At 42.4% G+C, this 18,495-nt stretch overlaps 1 protein-coding gene across 5 annotated transcripts in view; it reads left to right on the top strand.

The window, feature by feature from the left end:
• ABCA9 (ATP binding cassette subfamily A member 9) overlaps positions 1–18,495 on the top strand; it is a 62,972-nt gene that overhangs the window by 28,215 nt on the left and 16,262 nt on the right. For all 5 annotated transcript variants that reach the window (XM_040452216.1, XM_040452214.1, XM_040452212.1 and 2 more), the window contains 8 exons: positions 511–630; positions 2,674–2,872; positions 4,666–4,832; positions 5,735–5,868; positions 8,499–8,636; positions 13,428–13,535; positions 16,172–16,345; positions 16,534–16,647. In XM_040452216.1, the coding sequence (XP_040308150.1) occupies positions 511–630; positions 2,674–2,872; positions 4,666–4,832; positions 5,735–5,868; positions 8,499–8,636; positions 13,428–13,535; positions 16,172–16,345; positions 16,534–16,647 (1,154 nt within the window). The remainder of the gene's footprint in view (positions 1–510; positions 631–2,673; positions 2,873–4,665; positions 4,833–5,734; positions 5,869–8,498; positions 8,637–13,427; positions 13,536–16,171; positions 16,346–16,533; positions 16,648–18,495) is intronic.

Below are 18,495 nucleotides of genomic sequence, written 5' to 3'. Positions count from 1 at the left end.
GATACCTCTTGGGCGTTGCAAAGTACTGACTTCACCTTGTATTCCCACATGGCAGGGAGCCGGGAGGGGAAGCCAGCTTTCTTGTGACTCTTTCAAAGGCACTAATCTCATTTATGATTATACGCCTCCTAATACCATCACACTGGAGGGTAGGGTTTCACCATATGGATCTGTGGGAGGGACACAAGCATTCAGTCCATTTATTAAACTCCCCATAATCAAACAGAATTAATTTTTTAAAAAAGAGAGTAAACAAAACATGAGATTTTTTTGAAGAACACTGGATATGTAGTTTTCTAATGAAACACAGATGTTTACAATTTTATACTCAAGACTCAGAAACACATTGTAGTTTAGGTTATTTTAGAAATAAGGGAATGTCTGTACCATAGCTTTGTTTCTTATGAATGCTGTTGGCCTATCACACGTTTTCTATTGTTGAAGAATACAGCTATTACCAATCTCATTTCACATTATGTTCTTTTGATGTATTTTTGTGCTTGCTTTTAGATCTTTACAGGGATCTCGATAGATGCTCTAATCAGGGCATTGAGGATTATGGTGTTTCCATGACAACGTTGAATGAGGTATTCTTGAAATTAGAAGGGAAATCAGCTATTGGTGAATCAGGTAAAAAAGCAAAACAAAAAGAAGCTTTAATTTTATCTTTCTGTAGACTACCCTATCTTGAAAATACACTTTGAATGATGAGGTTATATGCTTTTGGAGCTGCTCTGATCCAGTCTGGTCTTGGGTAAACTTAAAGCAGAGAAGAGAGGTATCTCTTCTGTCTCCTTCTTCCCTTTTCTCTCCATGCTGGCCCCCATTCTTGAGTTCCTGATTTTGTACCACATGTCTTACTAAGGGTATAGCATGTTGACAGTTACTTTTCTCGTATCAATTTGAGGATATTATTCCAACGTCTTCAAGTTCCGTCTTTGCTGTTGAAAGGTTTGCTGTCAGAATAATTGTCGTTCCTTGGAAAGTCGTCTCTACTTAATCTAAGGCAATTCCTTATTTCCGGTTTATGTGTCATCCGACTTGGCGTACTCTTTACTAGCTTCTTTTATTTTTTTTCATTTTCTATGTTTTAATTGATTGAGCAGGTTTTTAAAATCACCTCTTTCTCGGGGACCCTTGGGGGGGCTCAGTCGGTGAAGCCTCAGACTCTTGATTTCAGCTCAGGTCACGATCTCATGGTTATGAGATCAAGCCCTGCGTGGGCTCCCGGCTGACAGCATGGAGCCTGTTTGGGATTCTCTCTCTCCCCCTCTCTCTCTGCCCCTCCTCTCCTCCCACATGCATGCTCTCTCTCCTCCCACATGCATGCTCTCTCTCTCTCTCAAAATAAATAAACTTAAAAAAACAAAATCAGGATGCCTGGGTGGCTCAGTCAGTTAAACATCTGACTTTAGACTTCAGCTCAGGTCACGATCTTACGGTTCATGTGTTCGAGCTCTGCTCTGAGCTCAGAACCCACTTGGGATTCTCTGTCTCCCTCTCTCTCTGCCCCCTACTCTCTCTCTGTCAAAATAAATAAATAAACTTTAAAAAACACCTCTTTTTCCCTTGTATCCACTTTTGAAGTTATATACTTATGGTCATACATAACTTTTAATAGACATATATGATTGCTTTCTAAAAGTCTAGAGTAGATCAGTTGCTCTAGGCTTGTCTTCCAAAAGAGGTCACTTTGGTTTTTAATTTTCAGTCATGACTACTAAAAAAAGTATTGTCTCTACCAATTTCGTATTTTTGGGGCTGGCGGGGGCGGTGACTGGAGAGGGTTCTATATATACCAGCTTTTCCACCTCAGTCAGAAACACTAAATAGCTTATCTTTTTGCAAGGAGTAGATTTTTCTAGGCTAAATATGGATTTCTTTTCATTGATTTCCTTAGAATGAACGAAGTCCTTTAAAGCTGTAGACAGAAAGCTTTTTTAAAAGAAAATACAAGGGGTGCCTGGGTAGGTCAGTTGGTTAAGCATCCGACTTCAGCTTAGGTCATGATCTCACTGTTTGTGAGTTTGAGCCCCATGTTCGGCTTTGTGCTGACAGCTCAGAGCCTGGAGCCTGCTTTGGATTCTGTGTCTCCCTCTCTCTCTGTTCCTCCCCCACTCACATTCTGTCTCTCCCTCAAAAATAAATAAAGATTACAAAAAGAATTTTTTTAATAAAATACAAGATTTCTTTTATTATGTCATTAGTTTTTCTTCTTGTATTATACCTTATTTACTGACTTACTTATTTTGCTTTGTTTCCTTTAATAGTTGCTCTAGGGGTGCCTGGGTCTCTCAGTCAATTAAGCGTGGGGCTTTGGCTCGGGGTATGATCTCGCAGTTCGTGAGTTCAAGCCCCACGTCAGGCTCTGTGCTGACAGTTCAGAGCCTGGAGCCTGCTTCGGATTCTGTGTCCCCCTCTCTCTCTCTCTGCCCCCCCTTTACTCACACTCTGTGTCTCTTTCTCTCTCTCTCTCTCTCTCTCAAAAGTAAATAAACATTTAAAAAAAATTTTTTTTAAGTTGCTCTAGAAATGCCATGAATTAGGTTATTCACATCTTTGCCCAAGATTTCTACTCTGACACCATTTGGTGAAAAGATACGGTCATAGAAACACATAAGTAAAGCGCATCTAAGCTGACGCAGCATGAATTCCTGATTTTGTGTTTTATAGACACTGGAATTTGGGGAGAGTTACAAAGTCCCGGGACGAAAGACACCGGGAGCCTTGTTGAGCTAGAGCAAGCGTTGTCCTCCTTTAACGAGACAAAGAAATTAATCAGTGGCGTGGCTCTCTGGAGGCAGCAGCTCTGTGCCATAGCAAAAGTTCGCCTCCTGAAGTTAAAGAGTGAAAAAAAAACTCTGTTGACCATGTGAGTACCTGAGGGTTTCACATATGTTTGGTCCGTGCTCTGAGCCCTTGCTTACGGTCTTTCGAAACACAGAAAGCGATTTCTAATTGCTTTGGTGGGTATGTAATTAAACCAGGTTAACCGCTTGGGGGGTTTCTGTTAATTTCACACAGAACCTGCTCTCCCCAAAGGGTTGAAATAGTGTTTCAGAAGCGTGGCAGTTAGCACGTAGGTCCCATCCCCCAGACTTGCCTCTTGACCCAAGGAGCCCCGTGCCAGCCTGTGTCTTCGCCCCAGCTTCATGCTGCTGTCTGGAACCCGCTTGATTTCCCTATAGCTTCGGGGTCTTCACTGAGTAATACGTCCTTGCAAAAACCCTACTCTCCAGGCGGGACTCATTCAGAGAAAAAAACATTTGTTAGCACCTCTGTCTAACACGCTATGTTTGCATATCTGCCACACTTATCAAAATAAATCAGGCGTGAGATTTGGCTCTGGGGGGGTGATTAGACGTACACTAAAAACCACGCTACAAGATTAGGCAATATCGGCAAGCAGAGTGTTCAGTATGAGAAAGATTATGCTCCAATATGAGCATCGGAAAAGAACAATTTTCTACGGGGGAGAAATTGAATTTGGTGTAGGAAAACATAACAGTTAGTTAAGGAAAGAAAGAAGGATGGAAATTCAGGCAGAGGGGGCAGTACTGAGTCTGGAGCCACCTGAAAGGTCCAAAGGTCGATTGGTATCGAGTTAAGTGAATTACAACATAAAGTGCACGGAAAAGTAAAAATAACTCTGATGCTATATTACATACAGCTGAAGAGCTGGGCTTTGTGAATAATGAGGAAATACTGACATTTTAGTTTTTACTTGGAAAGGTGATTGACATCATTAGCACAGATTGCCAGGAAACCTAATTGGGCAGCAGCACAAAATGGTTTGGAAATAGAAGACTCTGGAGATAAGAAAAACAGTCATTGAGGACAATATTGAAAGAGGTCAGGAAGGAGATAATTAAGGTCCAGACTCGAAAAGGGGAAGAGAAAATGTTTCTAGGCATGTAATAATGACGATACGATAGACATTTTTTTTTTTTTTTTTTAACGGTAGACATTTTCAACCATTCGGAAAAGGGACTTGACCAGAGACAAATGAGCGGAAAATGATTGGTCCTTGGAACTTGGGTTTATGAGAAAATGTTGTAATTGGGAACAGGAGGGGGGGAAAGTTCAGAGTGTAGTGATACGCCTGGGCGTTAGTGATTTGCCAGCAACGGTGGTCCAGAAAAAGGGAGAAATGCAAGAGGGAAACAGAGGGAAGAAGTGGGAACTGGAGAGAGATTTAAGAGTCCTACTCAGCCAGGGGCGCCTGGGTGACTCAGTCACTTGAATGTCAAACTTTGGCTCGGGTTGTGTTCTCACGGTTCTTGAGTTCGAGCTCCCCATGGAAGTCTTCGCCATCAACGAGCCCACTTCAGATCCTCTGTCCCCCTCTCTCTGCCCCTCCTCCTCTTGAGGTCTCAAAAATAAATAAGAGTCCTACTCAGCCAACATCATGAGCTTGAATGACATTTCCAAAAGCGGGGGAGGCTGGGGGGAGGCATTTAGAGAGAGAGAAAGACCAAGCATAAATATGTAGAAGCCATTTCATTTTAGAAAGAAGAAACGGGGAGGAGGTGGGAAGCATGATTCATTTGTTTCGTTAGTGTCTATAATGTATTTCTATTATCATACCCAGTATCTACTCAAACTGAAAAGTCTACAAAAGTTGCTATAGGTGAATTTTTTTCTTCTGCGTTCTCCTCCATATAGATTGTTGCTTTTTGGCATCAGCTTTTGCCCTCAGCTTTTGGAACATCTATTCTATGAGTTATATCAAAAGAGTTATTCTTGGGGACTGGCTCCTAATATGTACTTCCTCTCCCCGGGACAACCACCCCAAGTTCCTCTGACCCCCCTACTGGTCATCAATAAAACAGGTAAACATGAGGCTCAAATGTAACTTTTCCGCGTCGCTCCTGTTGAAGGATTCCCCGGGCAGCATAAACCATGAGGGGAAAAATTAAGTCTTGTATGTTTTAGAAAACACATATGAGGCCAAACAAGAAATTAATTTAAAAAGTGAAAAACTTGGGGCGCCTGGGTGGCACAGTCGGTTAAGCGTCCGACATCAGCCAGGTCACGATCTCGCGGTCCGTGAGTTCGAGCCCCGCGTCGGGCTCTGGGCTGATGGCTCGGAGCCTGGAGCCTGTTTCCGATTCTGTGTCTCCCTCTCTCTCTGCCCCTCCCCCGTTCATGCTCTGTCTCTCTCTGTCCCAAAAATAAATAAACGTTGAAAAAAAAAAAATTTAAAATAAATAAATAAATAAATAAAAAGTGAAAAACTCAAGACTGGGGAGTTTCTTTTAGAAACACGTTTTGCGAGGTTACTTAAATCCTAAAGTGTATCACATCAAGCAACAAAAAGTGTGGTTGGTAGGTCACTGACTGATCTTTGAAGTCTTTCCATAACATGTTTTAAGTGTTATGCATTCTTGGGGTCTGGGGGAAAAAAATCTGTTCTAAATTTCTAAGAACACAGAAGATCTTTAAGGATTATGATGTTAATTTTGAGTAGTATTTCTACATGAACAGAAATTCTATGTCAGTAGCTAGACTCTAGGTAAAGTAATCTTGTCATCCTTTCGATATGAGAATGGATTTGGGTATCACAACATCAATTCTGCCTTTCTAATGAAATCCTTAGATGGTCATCATGGTAGGCTTTGGGTGACACCATTTCGTTTAGTCTTGTTTTGCGTTTTGTTTTTTTTTTTTTAAATATTACTTGACCGTTGTTTGACTTCACTTTTGCTTCGTTTGATTTTTACCTTCATGGTAGGGTCGAACATTGATAACTTCGTACGTTCACTGAGGCAACAGAACATAGCTTTGGAAGTGGATGCCTTTGGAACTAGAAATGGCCCGAACGAGCCATCATACAATGGTGCTATCACTGTGTCAGGTGACGACAAGGTATGTTGGGCTCTGATCTCACCAAAGATGGGGGATGAATGCCATCGGAATAACACCTAACAACTGACATACAAGGCCAATTTAACACAAACAGGTGGGATATCTCTTATTTTTAGAGGAGAAGCTGTACTATAATTATTTACACAGCAACATATAATGAAATGCTATTTGATTTCATTCTTTATTAGATTGTATGCACTATTATTAATAATGAGTTTAAATCTTATCTACTGTGTTCCATTCAAATCACTAATTTAAATTGTATTCTCAATTGGATTTCAACTCAAATGTCATTTTGATGAATCCTCTAATAATAAATCTGATTAATATCTATTATGAACTTCAGTTTTGTTACCAAAAAAAAAAATCAGTGCTCAATTTTTTACAATAGGCTTTTGTATATTTTTATGGGAAAAAAGCTCAAGTCTTACCTGCTGAACTCTACACAAATGGGTCAAAGTATTTATGCTCAACTATCTGATATTAAAAAAAAAAAATGCCTTAGTTTCCTGCAACTTGTGGTTCATGAATCAGCATCAGCGGATCACTTAAGAGCTGGTTAGAAATGCAGACTCTGAGACCCCACTCCACACCTACTGGGTATCTGCACGTTAATAAAATCTGCAGGGGATCAGTATGCTCATCAAAGTTTGAGAAGGACCGCCTTATTTGGCAATATTTAAGATTGGTGTATTTCATATAAAAAATGAACTTTCCATGGGGCGCCTGGGTGGCTCAGTCAGTTAAGCGTCCGACTTCAGCTCAGGTCATGATCTCACCGTTTGTGAGTTGAAGCCCCACATTGGGCTCTGTGCTGACAGCTCAGAGCCTGGATCCTGCTTCGGATTCTGCGTCTCCCTCTCTCTCTGTCCCTCCCCTGCTCGTGCTCTCTCTCTCTCTCTCTCTTTCTCTCTCTCTCTCAAAACTAAATAACCATTAAAAAAAAAATTTTTTTTTTAGTTGAAATTTCTGGCTACTCTTGAAAAAACCCCTCATGTGCAAATTCTGGCAGTCTGCATTTGGAATTGCGAAACAGTTGCCCAGTTTAGACTTGAACTTCACTCGTCTGTTACTCTTTCTCCACACGACTTCACTTATGTGTATTATCTGCCTAGACCCCATGGGAGTTTGGGGAGAGATCCTTGTAATAAACAAATGAAAAAAGACGAAAAGACAATGTTATATGTATAAACCACGGCACGTAAGTCTCACAAAGCTTGCCCATTGGCAACTTGTCAGAGTTAATTTTCAGAAATAATTTCCATGCCAATAATAAAGTTAAAAATTACCTTCAGGGCGCCTGGCTGGCTCAGTCGGTTAAGTGTCAGACTTTGGCTCAGGTCATGATCTCAGAGCCCATGAATTTGAGCCCCGCATAAGGCTCTCTGCTGTCAATACAAAGCCTACTTCGGATCCTCTGTCTCCCTCTCTCTCTGTCTGCCCCTCTCCCATTCACTCTCCCTGTCTCTCTCAAAATAAATAACAAATAAACTTAAAAACATATTTAGTAGAAATTACCTCCGATAATAACTAGTCCTTAGTACGTCTTAATCAAGTTAGTTACCAGTGTGCTCAGAAAAACAATTTTTAAAAAATGGCATTCTTAATATCAATAAACATTGCTTAAAGTAATTAGATAAGATGCAAGTCATAATTTATTTATGATTGCAAAACTGCATGCCCAAATAATAATTTACTTATTTTTTTTTTTTTGCCGGATTTTTAAAAAATGTGTGTATATTTTTGAGAGAGAGAGAGTGTGTGCATACAAGTGGGGGAGGGGCAGAGAGAGGGGAACAGAGGACCCAAAGCAGACCCCCCCCTCCCCCTGCACTGATAGCAGAGAACCCGATGTTGGGCTCGAACTCATGAACTGAGAGATCATGACCCGAGCTGAAGTTGGATGCTCAACTGACTGAGCGACCCAGGCGCCCCTCGTATATTCTTTCTATCTGGGGGAGAAGTAATTATATTATGTATATGTATATATATGTCCTATGTTTTTTTTAAAGATAGATACAGATACAGATGTAACTTTTTTTTTACCTTATGTTTTCCCCCAGTTTTATTAAGATATGCTTGATATACAGCACTGTATCAGTTTAAGGTATACAGCATAATGGCTTGACTGACATACTCGGTGAAATGATTTCAAAATGTCATTTTAAAAGAGATTTTACATGCGACGTTGCCACCGCAGGATCCGTAGTTGTGAAAACCTACACTTTCGTTACGATAACCACCTGACTTCTACCTCCAAGGATTCACACGTTCGTAGTTTATAAAATGAATGTGTCGCACTTGGAAAGAAAGCCTAATGTCATGTTAAAGACATGCTGTTCTGTGGACTTTGATGGTGACATTGCTAAAAATCACCGGAGGGATTTTGTGTTGTGAGAGTTTAGGCATCAACAGCCACCTGGCTGATGCCGTGGCCAGTAGAGAGCAAAGATGCCCCTCGTGGTATATCAGGAATTAATCAGATAATATGAGGAATGGTGACATTAATCACTTCCAGTGCCTTGGCTTTCTCGTGTTGTCAATACGTCAAATGATTTTCTACCATATCCCTTCGTTAAATTTTGTGTTTGCTTCCTGAGGACTTAGAATGCATGTTTGTTATATTGTAGGGTCACAGATTCTCGATAGCATGTAACACCAAAAGGCTGAACTGCTTTCCTGTCCTCATGGATATCATCAGCAATGGGCTCCTTGGGATTTTTAATTCTTCAGAGCGCATTCAGACCGACAGAAGTACTTATTTTGAAGTAAGTATAATATTATCTCATTTACCTTGAGCCCTAAGAAGTTTTCAAGAACACCCTTGAAATGCTGACATAATATGTTTGTTTGTCTGTTTTTATAATGTTTATTTATTGATTTTCAGAGGGAGAGAGAGAGAGACAGCAAGCATGAGCAGGGGTGGGGCAGAGGAGAGAGAGAGAGAGAGAGAGAGAGAGAGAGAGAGAACCCCAAGCAGGCTCTTAGCTGTCAGCACAGGGAAAGCAATCTCACAATCAGATCATGACGTGAGCCAAAATCAGAGTCAGATGCTTAACCAACTGAGCCACCCACGTGCCCCAATATCATGTTAATTTTTGTGAATTTGTCTTTGAATACGTGTATGTTTTAAATTTTTTTTTTTTTTTTTTTTTTTTAGTGTTTTAGTTATTCTTGAGAGAGAGAGAGCGCACACACATGCACAAGCAGGGGAGGGGCAGAGAGAGAGGGAGACACAGAATCTGAAGCAGGCTCCAGGCTCCGAGCTCTCAGCACAGAGCCCGATGCGGGGCTCGAACTCACGAACCGTGAGACCATGACCTGAGTCAAAGTCGGACGCTTAACCGACTGAGCCACCCAGGCACCCTGAATGCATGTACGTTTTAAATATGTATAGTTTACGTTTCTGCATTCGTGCATACACACACGTATATGCAGACACACACTATCTAGCAATGATTATGTAACATTGCAACCTGAATTGGGTGGCTTAGAGTCAATGGAACAGCAGAAAATATAATTAATTGGGAGAAGGAAATGACGACCTCTCCTCTTAGATCTGTCACCACCTGTCACATCTGTGGTAATGGGACTTCATTGAAACAGCCAGTCTTAAAGACCAGACTCTGTGGACTTTGTAACAACTCGACTTCCGTAGGCTTTGGGTCAGCAATCCACAGAAAAATACAGATAAAGGGGCACCTGGGTGGCACAGTCGGTTAAGCGTCCGACTTCAGCCAGGTCACGATCTCGCGGTCCGTGAGTTCGAGCCCCGCGTCAGGCTCTGGGCTGATGGCTCGGAGCCTGGAGCCTGTTTCCGATGCTGTGTCTCCCTCTCTCTCTGCCCCTCGCCCGTTCATGCTCTGTCTCTCTCTGTCCCAAAAATAAATAAACGTTGAAAAAAAAAAAAAAAGAAAAATACAGATAAAAATTTCATCACAAGTTTTCTTGAGAAGTAAATAAGGCAATGCAAGCAACAGGTTCAGTTGACCGAGTTATTGTAAAGACCAATAATAAGCACATAAACATAGAAAACCACAGGCACTCGGTAAATTGTGCTTATTAACACAACTACTCTTAATATTATTTTTCTGGGGAGTGCACCAAGTTTCCATTAAAGAACGTTCAGCTTTGACTAGATCAGAGGCCAGGCTGAATTAAAACTAGAAGCAGTTCTTGTGTAAAATATAGTCTCCTTGGGGGCGCCTGGTGGCTCAGTCAGTTAAGCGTCCAGCTCTTGATTTCAGCTCAGGTCAGGATCTCACAGTTGGTGAGTTCGAGCCCCACATCAGGCTCTGCACCATCGCCATGGGGATTCTCTCTCTCCCTCTCTCTTTGCTTCTCCCCTGCTTGTGCATGCTCTCTTTCTCTCAAAACAAATAAATAAACTTATAAAGAATAAATAAAAATTAAAAAAAATAAAATATAATTTTCCAGGTCTGCTGACATCCTGAGTCAGAATCTCCACAGTGGGGGAGGGTGTGCGGATCTAATACCCCGCCATGTTGAATTTCCCTTCACCTTCTTAATATGATACCTTGGGAATACTCTGTAGTTTCCAGGTCGCTCTTTATTATTAAGAACGATTCCCGTGCTGTCCAAAGCTTCAATGTCCTTTCCAATTCAAACACCACGGGGTCACTTTGTTGACCTAATGGATGTGGACTGGCGTGGGTGAGCTGCGGTGGACTTTGGCGTTTATTTTCCCCTTTTATCATTTAACATCTTGGAGTAGAAAGGAGACAGTTGATCTTGCTCTGGACGCCCTGCCCCACCCCCTCTTTCTGCTCCCTTCTGAGTAAAATGTTGCTGGCGTTGGAAGCCAGGAGGAAGGATGGAGAGATTAAGACAGAAAGAAATGCTGCCATGGAGACATCGCTTCCTTCTCTAGCTGCATCTGCCGCTGCTGGCTTCTACATATGTTGTCACCACAGCCTCGGTGACCTGTGTGATTGTCTCCGGTAGTGCTTGGCTTTGACCCCTGTCCCTTCTGTAGATGAAGATGCGCTCGATGTTGCCGAGCAGAATTTCCCTTCAGCTGCTGCCGAGATGTCCTCACTGCCAAGCTCTCTCCAGTTTCCCTTGTTCATTGTTTGATGTGCCCATCATGCGGGTAGTTTAACAACTTCCGCCCCTGCTGTAACCTGTGCCTCTTCAGAAAGAGCTCTAAGGACTGTTGAGTGCCTCTTGCACGCTGTTGGAAAGCTATAGAGATTTGGGGTGTGATGAGGGCTGCCCCACGTTCCTCATAAGCACTTTATAGCATCGTTTTCTCCAACCACATCACAAGAGTCTTTCCTCCTGAAATCTCTTGAGCAGAAACAACTGTCTCCCCGTTCACAGGATGTCATAGACTTTGGGTCTAGAATTTCTTGTCTTGCTAGACAAGAAAGCGGGATGCAGGATTAAATTATGAGAGCTGGCTAATGTCCAGGAGAAGACAAGAGCCCCGATTAAGGGGCCTTGCTTCATTTTTATTAGGATCGTGTTTACAAACATGGTGATGGACGGGCACAAAGAGACAATGAATCTGTGAACACTATCTGGTGGGTGTGAGGGAAAGGGTGTTTGGAAGATACACGGTGTTAGGGGTTTGGGTCAATACAAAACAAAATCCTGCCGCCGGGCAGATGGTTGTTAACAGCAGACAGGAGGCGCCATGTCTGTTTATCTTAGCCAGCCTAGGGGATAAGACAGATAAAGCAGGTAACCTCAGGGTCAACAAGGTACCTTTCTTTTGCTAATTAGCTCTGGGCAGCTTCACCAGGCAGAGCCAATAGCCCTATTTACCTGTTTACCTGATTTGGTCCTTCCTTCCAGTGAAAGCAGCTTTCTGCTATGGTACTAAATTGCGGGGTGTATCCGTCCAGAATCCCTAATCTTCTTTACCTCATATACCCTTGCATTGGGGTCTTTGCCCCGCCTTCTCGATACCTATTTACTTAATCTTGTTTACCCAAACTTGGGTGTGAGCATCCTGTGGCTTTGTAATTCTTTATGCCTTGTGAACCCATCCACGCGGGGCTCAGAGAATTCCTAAACTTATCCCCGACAACAGGAGGCTCCAAGTTAACCTCAGATACTTAGAACATTTACCGTGTGATTTACATGTAGTATCATCTTCCGATGTCCTAATAAGACTTTTAAGATGGACAGTATTATCGTTATTATATTACACATCTAAGGAAACTGCCACATAAAGAAGTGATGATATGTGTCCTTGGCTATTGTGTTTGAAGAGGCTAGTGAATAATCTGGATAGCCAAGAGTGGAGCACTCCCAAGAATGAACAGATAACCCGCCCTGAGTTCCTGCCTTTACAAAGATGTCTTAACTACAAAGTAGTTCAGCCCAGCTGACCTCGAGTTCATGGTTGATAAATTCTCTTTGGGCATCCCCCTGCTGATTTCCCCACCCAGCTCTGGCATTCTCCTACAGTTCTGCAAGCCCATCCCCCCTTGGATCTAAAGCACAGAGCTCGAGGTTCCCGAGCGTTCTTAACCAGCCACTCCTGCATGTCCTCAACTGACCAAATGACCCAGTGACGTCCGGTGTCTCTGGGGGTCCCTCCAGGCTGAGCCCCTACAAAACTCTGACTTTGGTGGGGTATGATCTGACATGGACATAGCATGTCGTTTGCAAACCAAGTTGCGAGGAAGGAGGCTGGCTGTTTAGACTAATTGCGATCTTTCCATTCCCAAAGATCTCCCAGCTCTGGAAAATCTACAAGGGTGACCACAGGGAAAGATATGAAATGGGTCCTTGGTGTCTTCTCTACCGTGTCCAGGGCTGAATCTCTGCATAAGCATCTTGGGCAGTTTTTATGTGCTCAGAAGGGCACTGAGGTTTAGGAGGGGCTAAGAGGAGAGGGAAGTAACACATGATACCTGACCTCAGATGACGTGCTGTGTAGTGAGACAACTAATCCCATATTAAACTAAGGCTTCTAGCAAAGCGCAAGGCCCTCCTTACCCTGCATAGGATTTTTAATTGTTGAAATTCGCTGCCCGTATGTAGAGGTGTGCTGACCATTCTTCCCCCAGCCCCACCACCTATTTAGCAAAAGAAATTTATATCTGCCAGGTCCCTGAAGGCATCTGAACTTGCCACTTCCACACCTCGTTGCGCTAAAGGAACGATTCTTAGTAAATGTTGGACTGAGCTGATTTGGCCCCAGTTGCTGAGCGTAGCGAGATAGCTCTTCCACTGAAAGCACACCCACTCTGTTGTCTATTAAAACATCGGCTAAATGTTGCCATCATGATGAGGTCAGAGGCGCAGAGGCTTTGTGCCTGCCTCACGAGTTATTAGCTGTGGGACCTTAGCCAATGGGTACAACTCCGTGGAGTTCGCCTCTTCCCCAGTAAAGCAGGATATATGTTCCAAATGCCCAGGTTCCTGCACCACGGGATTGAAAGAGTGTGGGTGAGAAGTTGCAAATGGGACCTTGGGAAGTGCTCTGGGGGGTTCGACCAATTCACTTATTTGAATGATTTAGTGACGTACAGATGAACCACACATCCAACCGCCATTGGCTCATGTGTTCTGCACGATTTCAGGAGCACGTGTCTTATGACCACGAGTACCTGAGTAACGCCTTCTTCTGGATCCCTGTCGCAGCCTGTTTTACTCCTTACATTGCAATGAGCAGCATCAGCGACTATAAAGTAAGAAGAGTGAACAAAGTCCTTATGTGTTCCTGTTACTCACAGACCCCTTCTCCACTATGATTGTTACATTTACACGGAGGTGGGGAGCCCAGTTTGTGTGCTTGCAACAATGCATCGCCAGGCATTTTAAGAAAAGGTTGACAAATATGAAGCAAAGGTTACTTCTCTTAAACAAATTTGGGACCTCAGGAAGCTTGGGAGGTACCATCAGCTAACAGGGAATGGCAGTCTTCATCACTGAGCTTGTTATGGATGACCACAACCTTCCAACATCGTCACAATGCCCCACTCAGGGATGGTTTTCACTTTCAGAAACTTCACCAAGTTACTCAAAGTCCTAACCAACTCAGCACAGCACTTTGCCTTACTGTTGGAAAAGATGGCCCCTTTAAAGGTTCATTCGAGCTTCATTCCGTTGGAACATACTTGTAGTAAACATTTTTTTTTTAAGATATTCATCTAAAATTCAAATTTGATGGGCAGTCCCATGGTATTGATACGGCTTTCTCCTTAGCCTCCACAGCCGGCCAATGGCGATGTCACGGAATTTGCTTCTGAAATATGTTTAGAATCTTTCCACGTTCCCCCACCCTCTCCTTCAACACCCTAGTCAGAGCCACTAACACCTCTCTCCTGAACGAGCACATCAGCCTCCCGCTGCTCACTGTGCATGGATCCTCGTTAGTCTTTGTATCCACTCTCCACACCGTGTGACAGCGCAATTACTTAAAAACACACATCTGGCCACGTCGATTACCTAAGTCCCCTCTGTGGTTTCTTGCCAAACCCAAGGGTGAGAATGAAACCCTTGCTGCCCAGCTTGAAAAGCCATGCATGGTCTGGACCTGGATGTCTCTCTCCATTTTGAGATGACACCTACTGTCGCCCTGATGACTATGTCTAGCCTGCTGGCTTCTCTCCAGTTTCCCGAGAGCATCACCTGTACCCGCGCAAGTCTTCTCTCCTATTCTGTCTGCCTGCCATGCTCCCTACCAGTCACCTGTATCACTCCCACTCACTGCTTAGATCCTAACTCGGGTCCTTCTCAAGAGAACCCTCTCTGACAGATACACTAATTACAATTCACCTCCCTTCTTTTTTAAAAAAATTTTTGAATGCTTATTTATTTTTTAGAGAGATGGAGCGTGAGTGGGAGAGGGGCAGAGAGAGAGGGAGACACAGAATCCGAAGCAGGCTCCAGGCTCTGAGCTGTCATCACAGAGCCTGACGCGGGGCTCGAACTCACGAACCGTGAGATCATGACCTGAGCCGAAGTCAGACACTTAGCCAACTGAGCCCCCCAGGTGCCCCCAATTCATCTCCCTCCTAAAGGCTCTCACGTGATCCTTATCTTAACACTTTTAATTTTACTTCTTAAATTTTGTTTTATTTTATTTTATTTTATTTTATTTTATTTTATTTTATCTTATTTTATCTTATATTTGAGAGAGAGTGGGAGAGGGGCAGGGAAAGAGAGAGAGAGAGAGAGAGAAAGATTGAGAATCCAAAGCAGGTTCCGCACCCAGTGCGGAACCCAATGCAGGGCTCCATCCCATGAACCTGGGATCATGACCTGAGTCGAAATCAAGAGTCAGACGCTCAACCGACTGAGCCACTCAGGCACCCCACTTCTTAAATTTTAATGTGAACAATTTTGATTATGTAGCTTTTGCTACATTTATTTGCATGTTGCTTTTATCCCCCTTCCTCACTGCAAGTCAAACTCCCCAAGAACCCCATGACCAACACAAAGTCAGGCACACGGTGTGCTCAGTAAACAAACACATCAACGAACAGAAAACGTCCAGCTCTCTAACACCCTCGCTATTATTCTCTCTCCTGCTTTTTTTCTGGGTACATTCCCCTTTCCAGAATATTTGTCTCCATTCCAACTTGTTTTCCTAACGAATGTCTTTACATAGACTCAATTTTAGATTTAAAATTTTTTATTACTTTTGTGCTTCACTGTTGGGAACATTCAAGTAACATTTTAAGCCTTGCGTTAAGACAGTCACTGCAACGATGTAGCTTGTAGTGGGTCACAATATCAAAATCAACTTCCTCGTTTTCCTGTGTAATAACGAAAGATGTGGTTTACTTCAAGGCAATAAATCAAGGCCATTTTTATGTTATTAATTTTAGCAGACGTCTTCTTATGCCAACCTAAAGAGCGGGTAATGAAATTGACTTGTTAGAAGAGCATTCCTTGGACCTAAAATAAAATGCCAATTATAAATGGACTGTTCACATCCAGCACGAATTTTAAGAGTCTTACAGGAAATTGTAAACCTACATCTTTTGAATCTGTGTACAATTTGTGTTCTCGCAAAAGGAAGAGTAGCATTGCAAAGGAAAGAACAGGAATTTTCTCACTGAGGCAATGCCCAGTCGTTCGGTGGTGGAGCGTGAGCTGGTTATGTGAGTGCATTTCTCTCTTGGACGGTGACGTCACCATACGGTCCGGAGCACCACTGATCCCCCTGACAGAGGAGTATGGCAAGTGACCGTGTCATTTACTAAATCGGTGTGATATACGAAAGGGACACAGGACAAAAGTGAATGATTTTGTGACCACATATTTGCAATTTCTCAACTGTTCAGCAGTTTTGATGATGCCTCCTTTCCTTTACCAGAGCAAAGCTCACTCCCAGCTCCGGATTTCAGGCCTCTACCCTTCTGCCTACTGGTTTGGCCAGGCACTGGTGGATATTTCACTCTACTTCTTAATCCTCCTTCTCATGCAAATAATGGATTACGTGTTCAGCCCAGATGAGATTGTATTTGTAATTCAAAACCTGTTAGTTCAGGTAAGTGGTAAAAATTATGAGATACTTTTATTAGTCTGCATTTCATGAATGCCATAACATGATTAATCTTAAACTAAAGAACTTCACATTACCTTTCCTATAGCATGGTTTGGAAAGGTGAGGCTTAAGGATGACGACTTTCCTGGATAGTAGTTATGTTATCCAACCTTAATATTTTCTGTTTTCAGATCTTGTGTAGTATTGGGTATGTCTCTTCCCTGGTTTTCTTGACATATGTGATTTCATTCATTTTTCGCAACGGGAGGAAAAATAGTGGCGTCTGGTCATTTTTCTTCTTAATTGTAAGTACGCATTCAGTACACATTATTTTATTTTTAAATCATTTTTAAATAATTTTAAGAATATATGTCTTAAAGACAAAATCGACCGGGGGGGGCGGCGCCGGCGGAGAATATCAAACTAAAAAAGCTCCTGCACAGAAAACCAAACAATCAACAAAATGATAGGACAATGTATGGAATGGGGGAAATATTTACAAGCCATAGATCTAGTAAGGGGTTAATATCCGAGCTACGTAAGGAACCTATATAACTCAATAGCGAAGTAAGCATCACCGTCATCATCTGATTTTAAAATGGGTAAGGGACATAGACATTTTTCTAAAGAACACATCCAAATAGCTAACAGGTACGTGAAAATAAGCTTAATGTGACTAATCATCAGGGAAATGCAAGTCAAAACCACACTGAGCCATCGCCTCCCACCTGTTAAGAAGGTTATCATCAAAAAGAGAAGAGATAAGAAATGCTGGCAAGGATATGGAGAAAAGAGAACCCTTTACACTGTTACTGGGAATGTAAATTGGTGCGGCCACTGTGGAAACCAGTATGGAGTTTCCTCAGAAATTAAAAAAAATAGAAGTACTATATGATCCAGCAATTCTGCTTCTGGGTATTTATTCGAAAGAAATGAAATCACTACCTCTTAGAGATACGTGCACCCCATGTGTATTGTAGCCTTAGTCACAATAGCCGAGACGTGGAAACAACCTAATTATCCACTGACAGACGAATAGCTACAGAAAATGTCGTATATATATACCATGGAATATTATTCAGCCATAAGAATCTTGCTACTTGCAGGATTAACCTTGGGGAGATTAGGCTAAGTGAAATAAGTCAGACAGGAAGAGACAAATGCTGTATGATTTCACATATATCTGGAACCTAAAAAACCAACCTCGTAGAAACAGAGAAATGAATGGTGGTTACCAGGGGCTGTGGGTGAGGGAAATAGGGAGATATTGGTCAAAGGGTACAAATTTCGGTATCGGATGAGTAAGTTCTGGGGATCTAATTTAAGCATGATGATTATAGTTAACAAGGCTGTACCATTTACTTGAAAGTTGCTAAGAGAGGAGCTCTTAAATCTGCTCATTGTCCCAACAAAATGGCAACTGTGTGACGTTCGGGATGTGGTAACCAACCTTATTTTGGTAATCATTTCACAATATATGTGTGTGTCAAATCATCCCATTGTACATCTTCAACTTACCCAATGTTATATGTCAATAATATCTCAATAAAGCTGGTGGAAGAAAGATGAACCGTTTAAGGATGAAATTAATCCAACCAAGAAATAAGCTAAAATAAAGAACTTAAGAAAATAAGAAATGCTATAAAAGCACTGGTCGGGACCACTGAATTCGGTTAAACATCCATGAAGATTGCGTAGCTTTGGGAATCATGGTTATAACATATTTATATTTTAAAAATCCACAAAGTGTAATAGTTCCTTTTATAAAGTGAGCATAACTTTAATAACAAATTCTAAGAAAGAGCAAAAAAAAAAAAAAATCAAATTAGCCTGGAGAATCAAGGACAGTTCCCTAAACAAAAACATGACAAAGAAAACCCAGAAGGAAGTTAAAAGAAGAGGGAAAGCAGGCCAGTGATTTATTTCAGATTGTGATGATGGTTCAGTATGAGCAGCTATCAAACCAACAGAGGAAAACTGCATGAATTAAGAAAACACCATACTGGGGCGCCTGGGTGGCGCAGTCGGTTAAGCGTCCGACTTCAGCCAGGTCACGATCTCGCGGTCTGTGAGTTCGAGCCCCGCGTCGGGCTCTGGGCTGGTGGCTCGGAGCCTGGAGCCTGTTTCCGATTCTGTGTCTCCCTCTCTCTCTG

This window comes from Herpailurus yagouaroundi, unplaced genomic scaffold (genome assembly GCF_014898765.1).
Source record: "Herpailurus yagouaroundi ecotype Mexico unplaced genomic scaffold, PumYag 206, whole genome shotgun sequence".
In the NCBI taxonomy this organism is placed as follows: Eukaryota; Metazoa; Chordata; class Mammalia; order Carnivora; family Felidae; genus Herpailurus; species Herpailurus yagouaroundi.
Note: the sequence above shows the minus strand (reverse complement) of the source record. Positions and strands in the feature narration are given on the sequence as shown.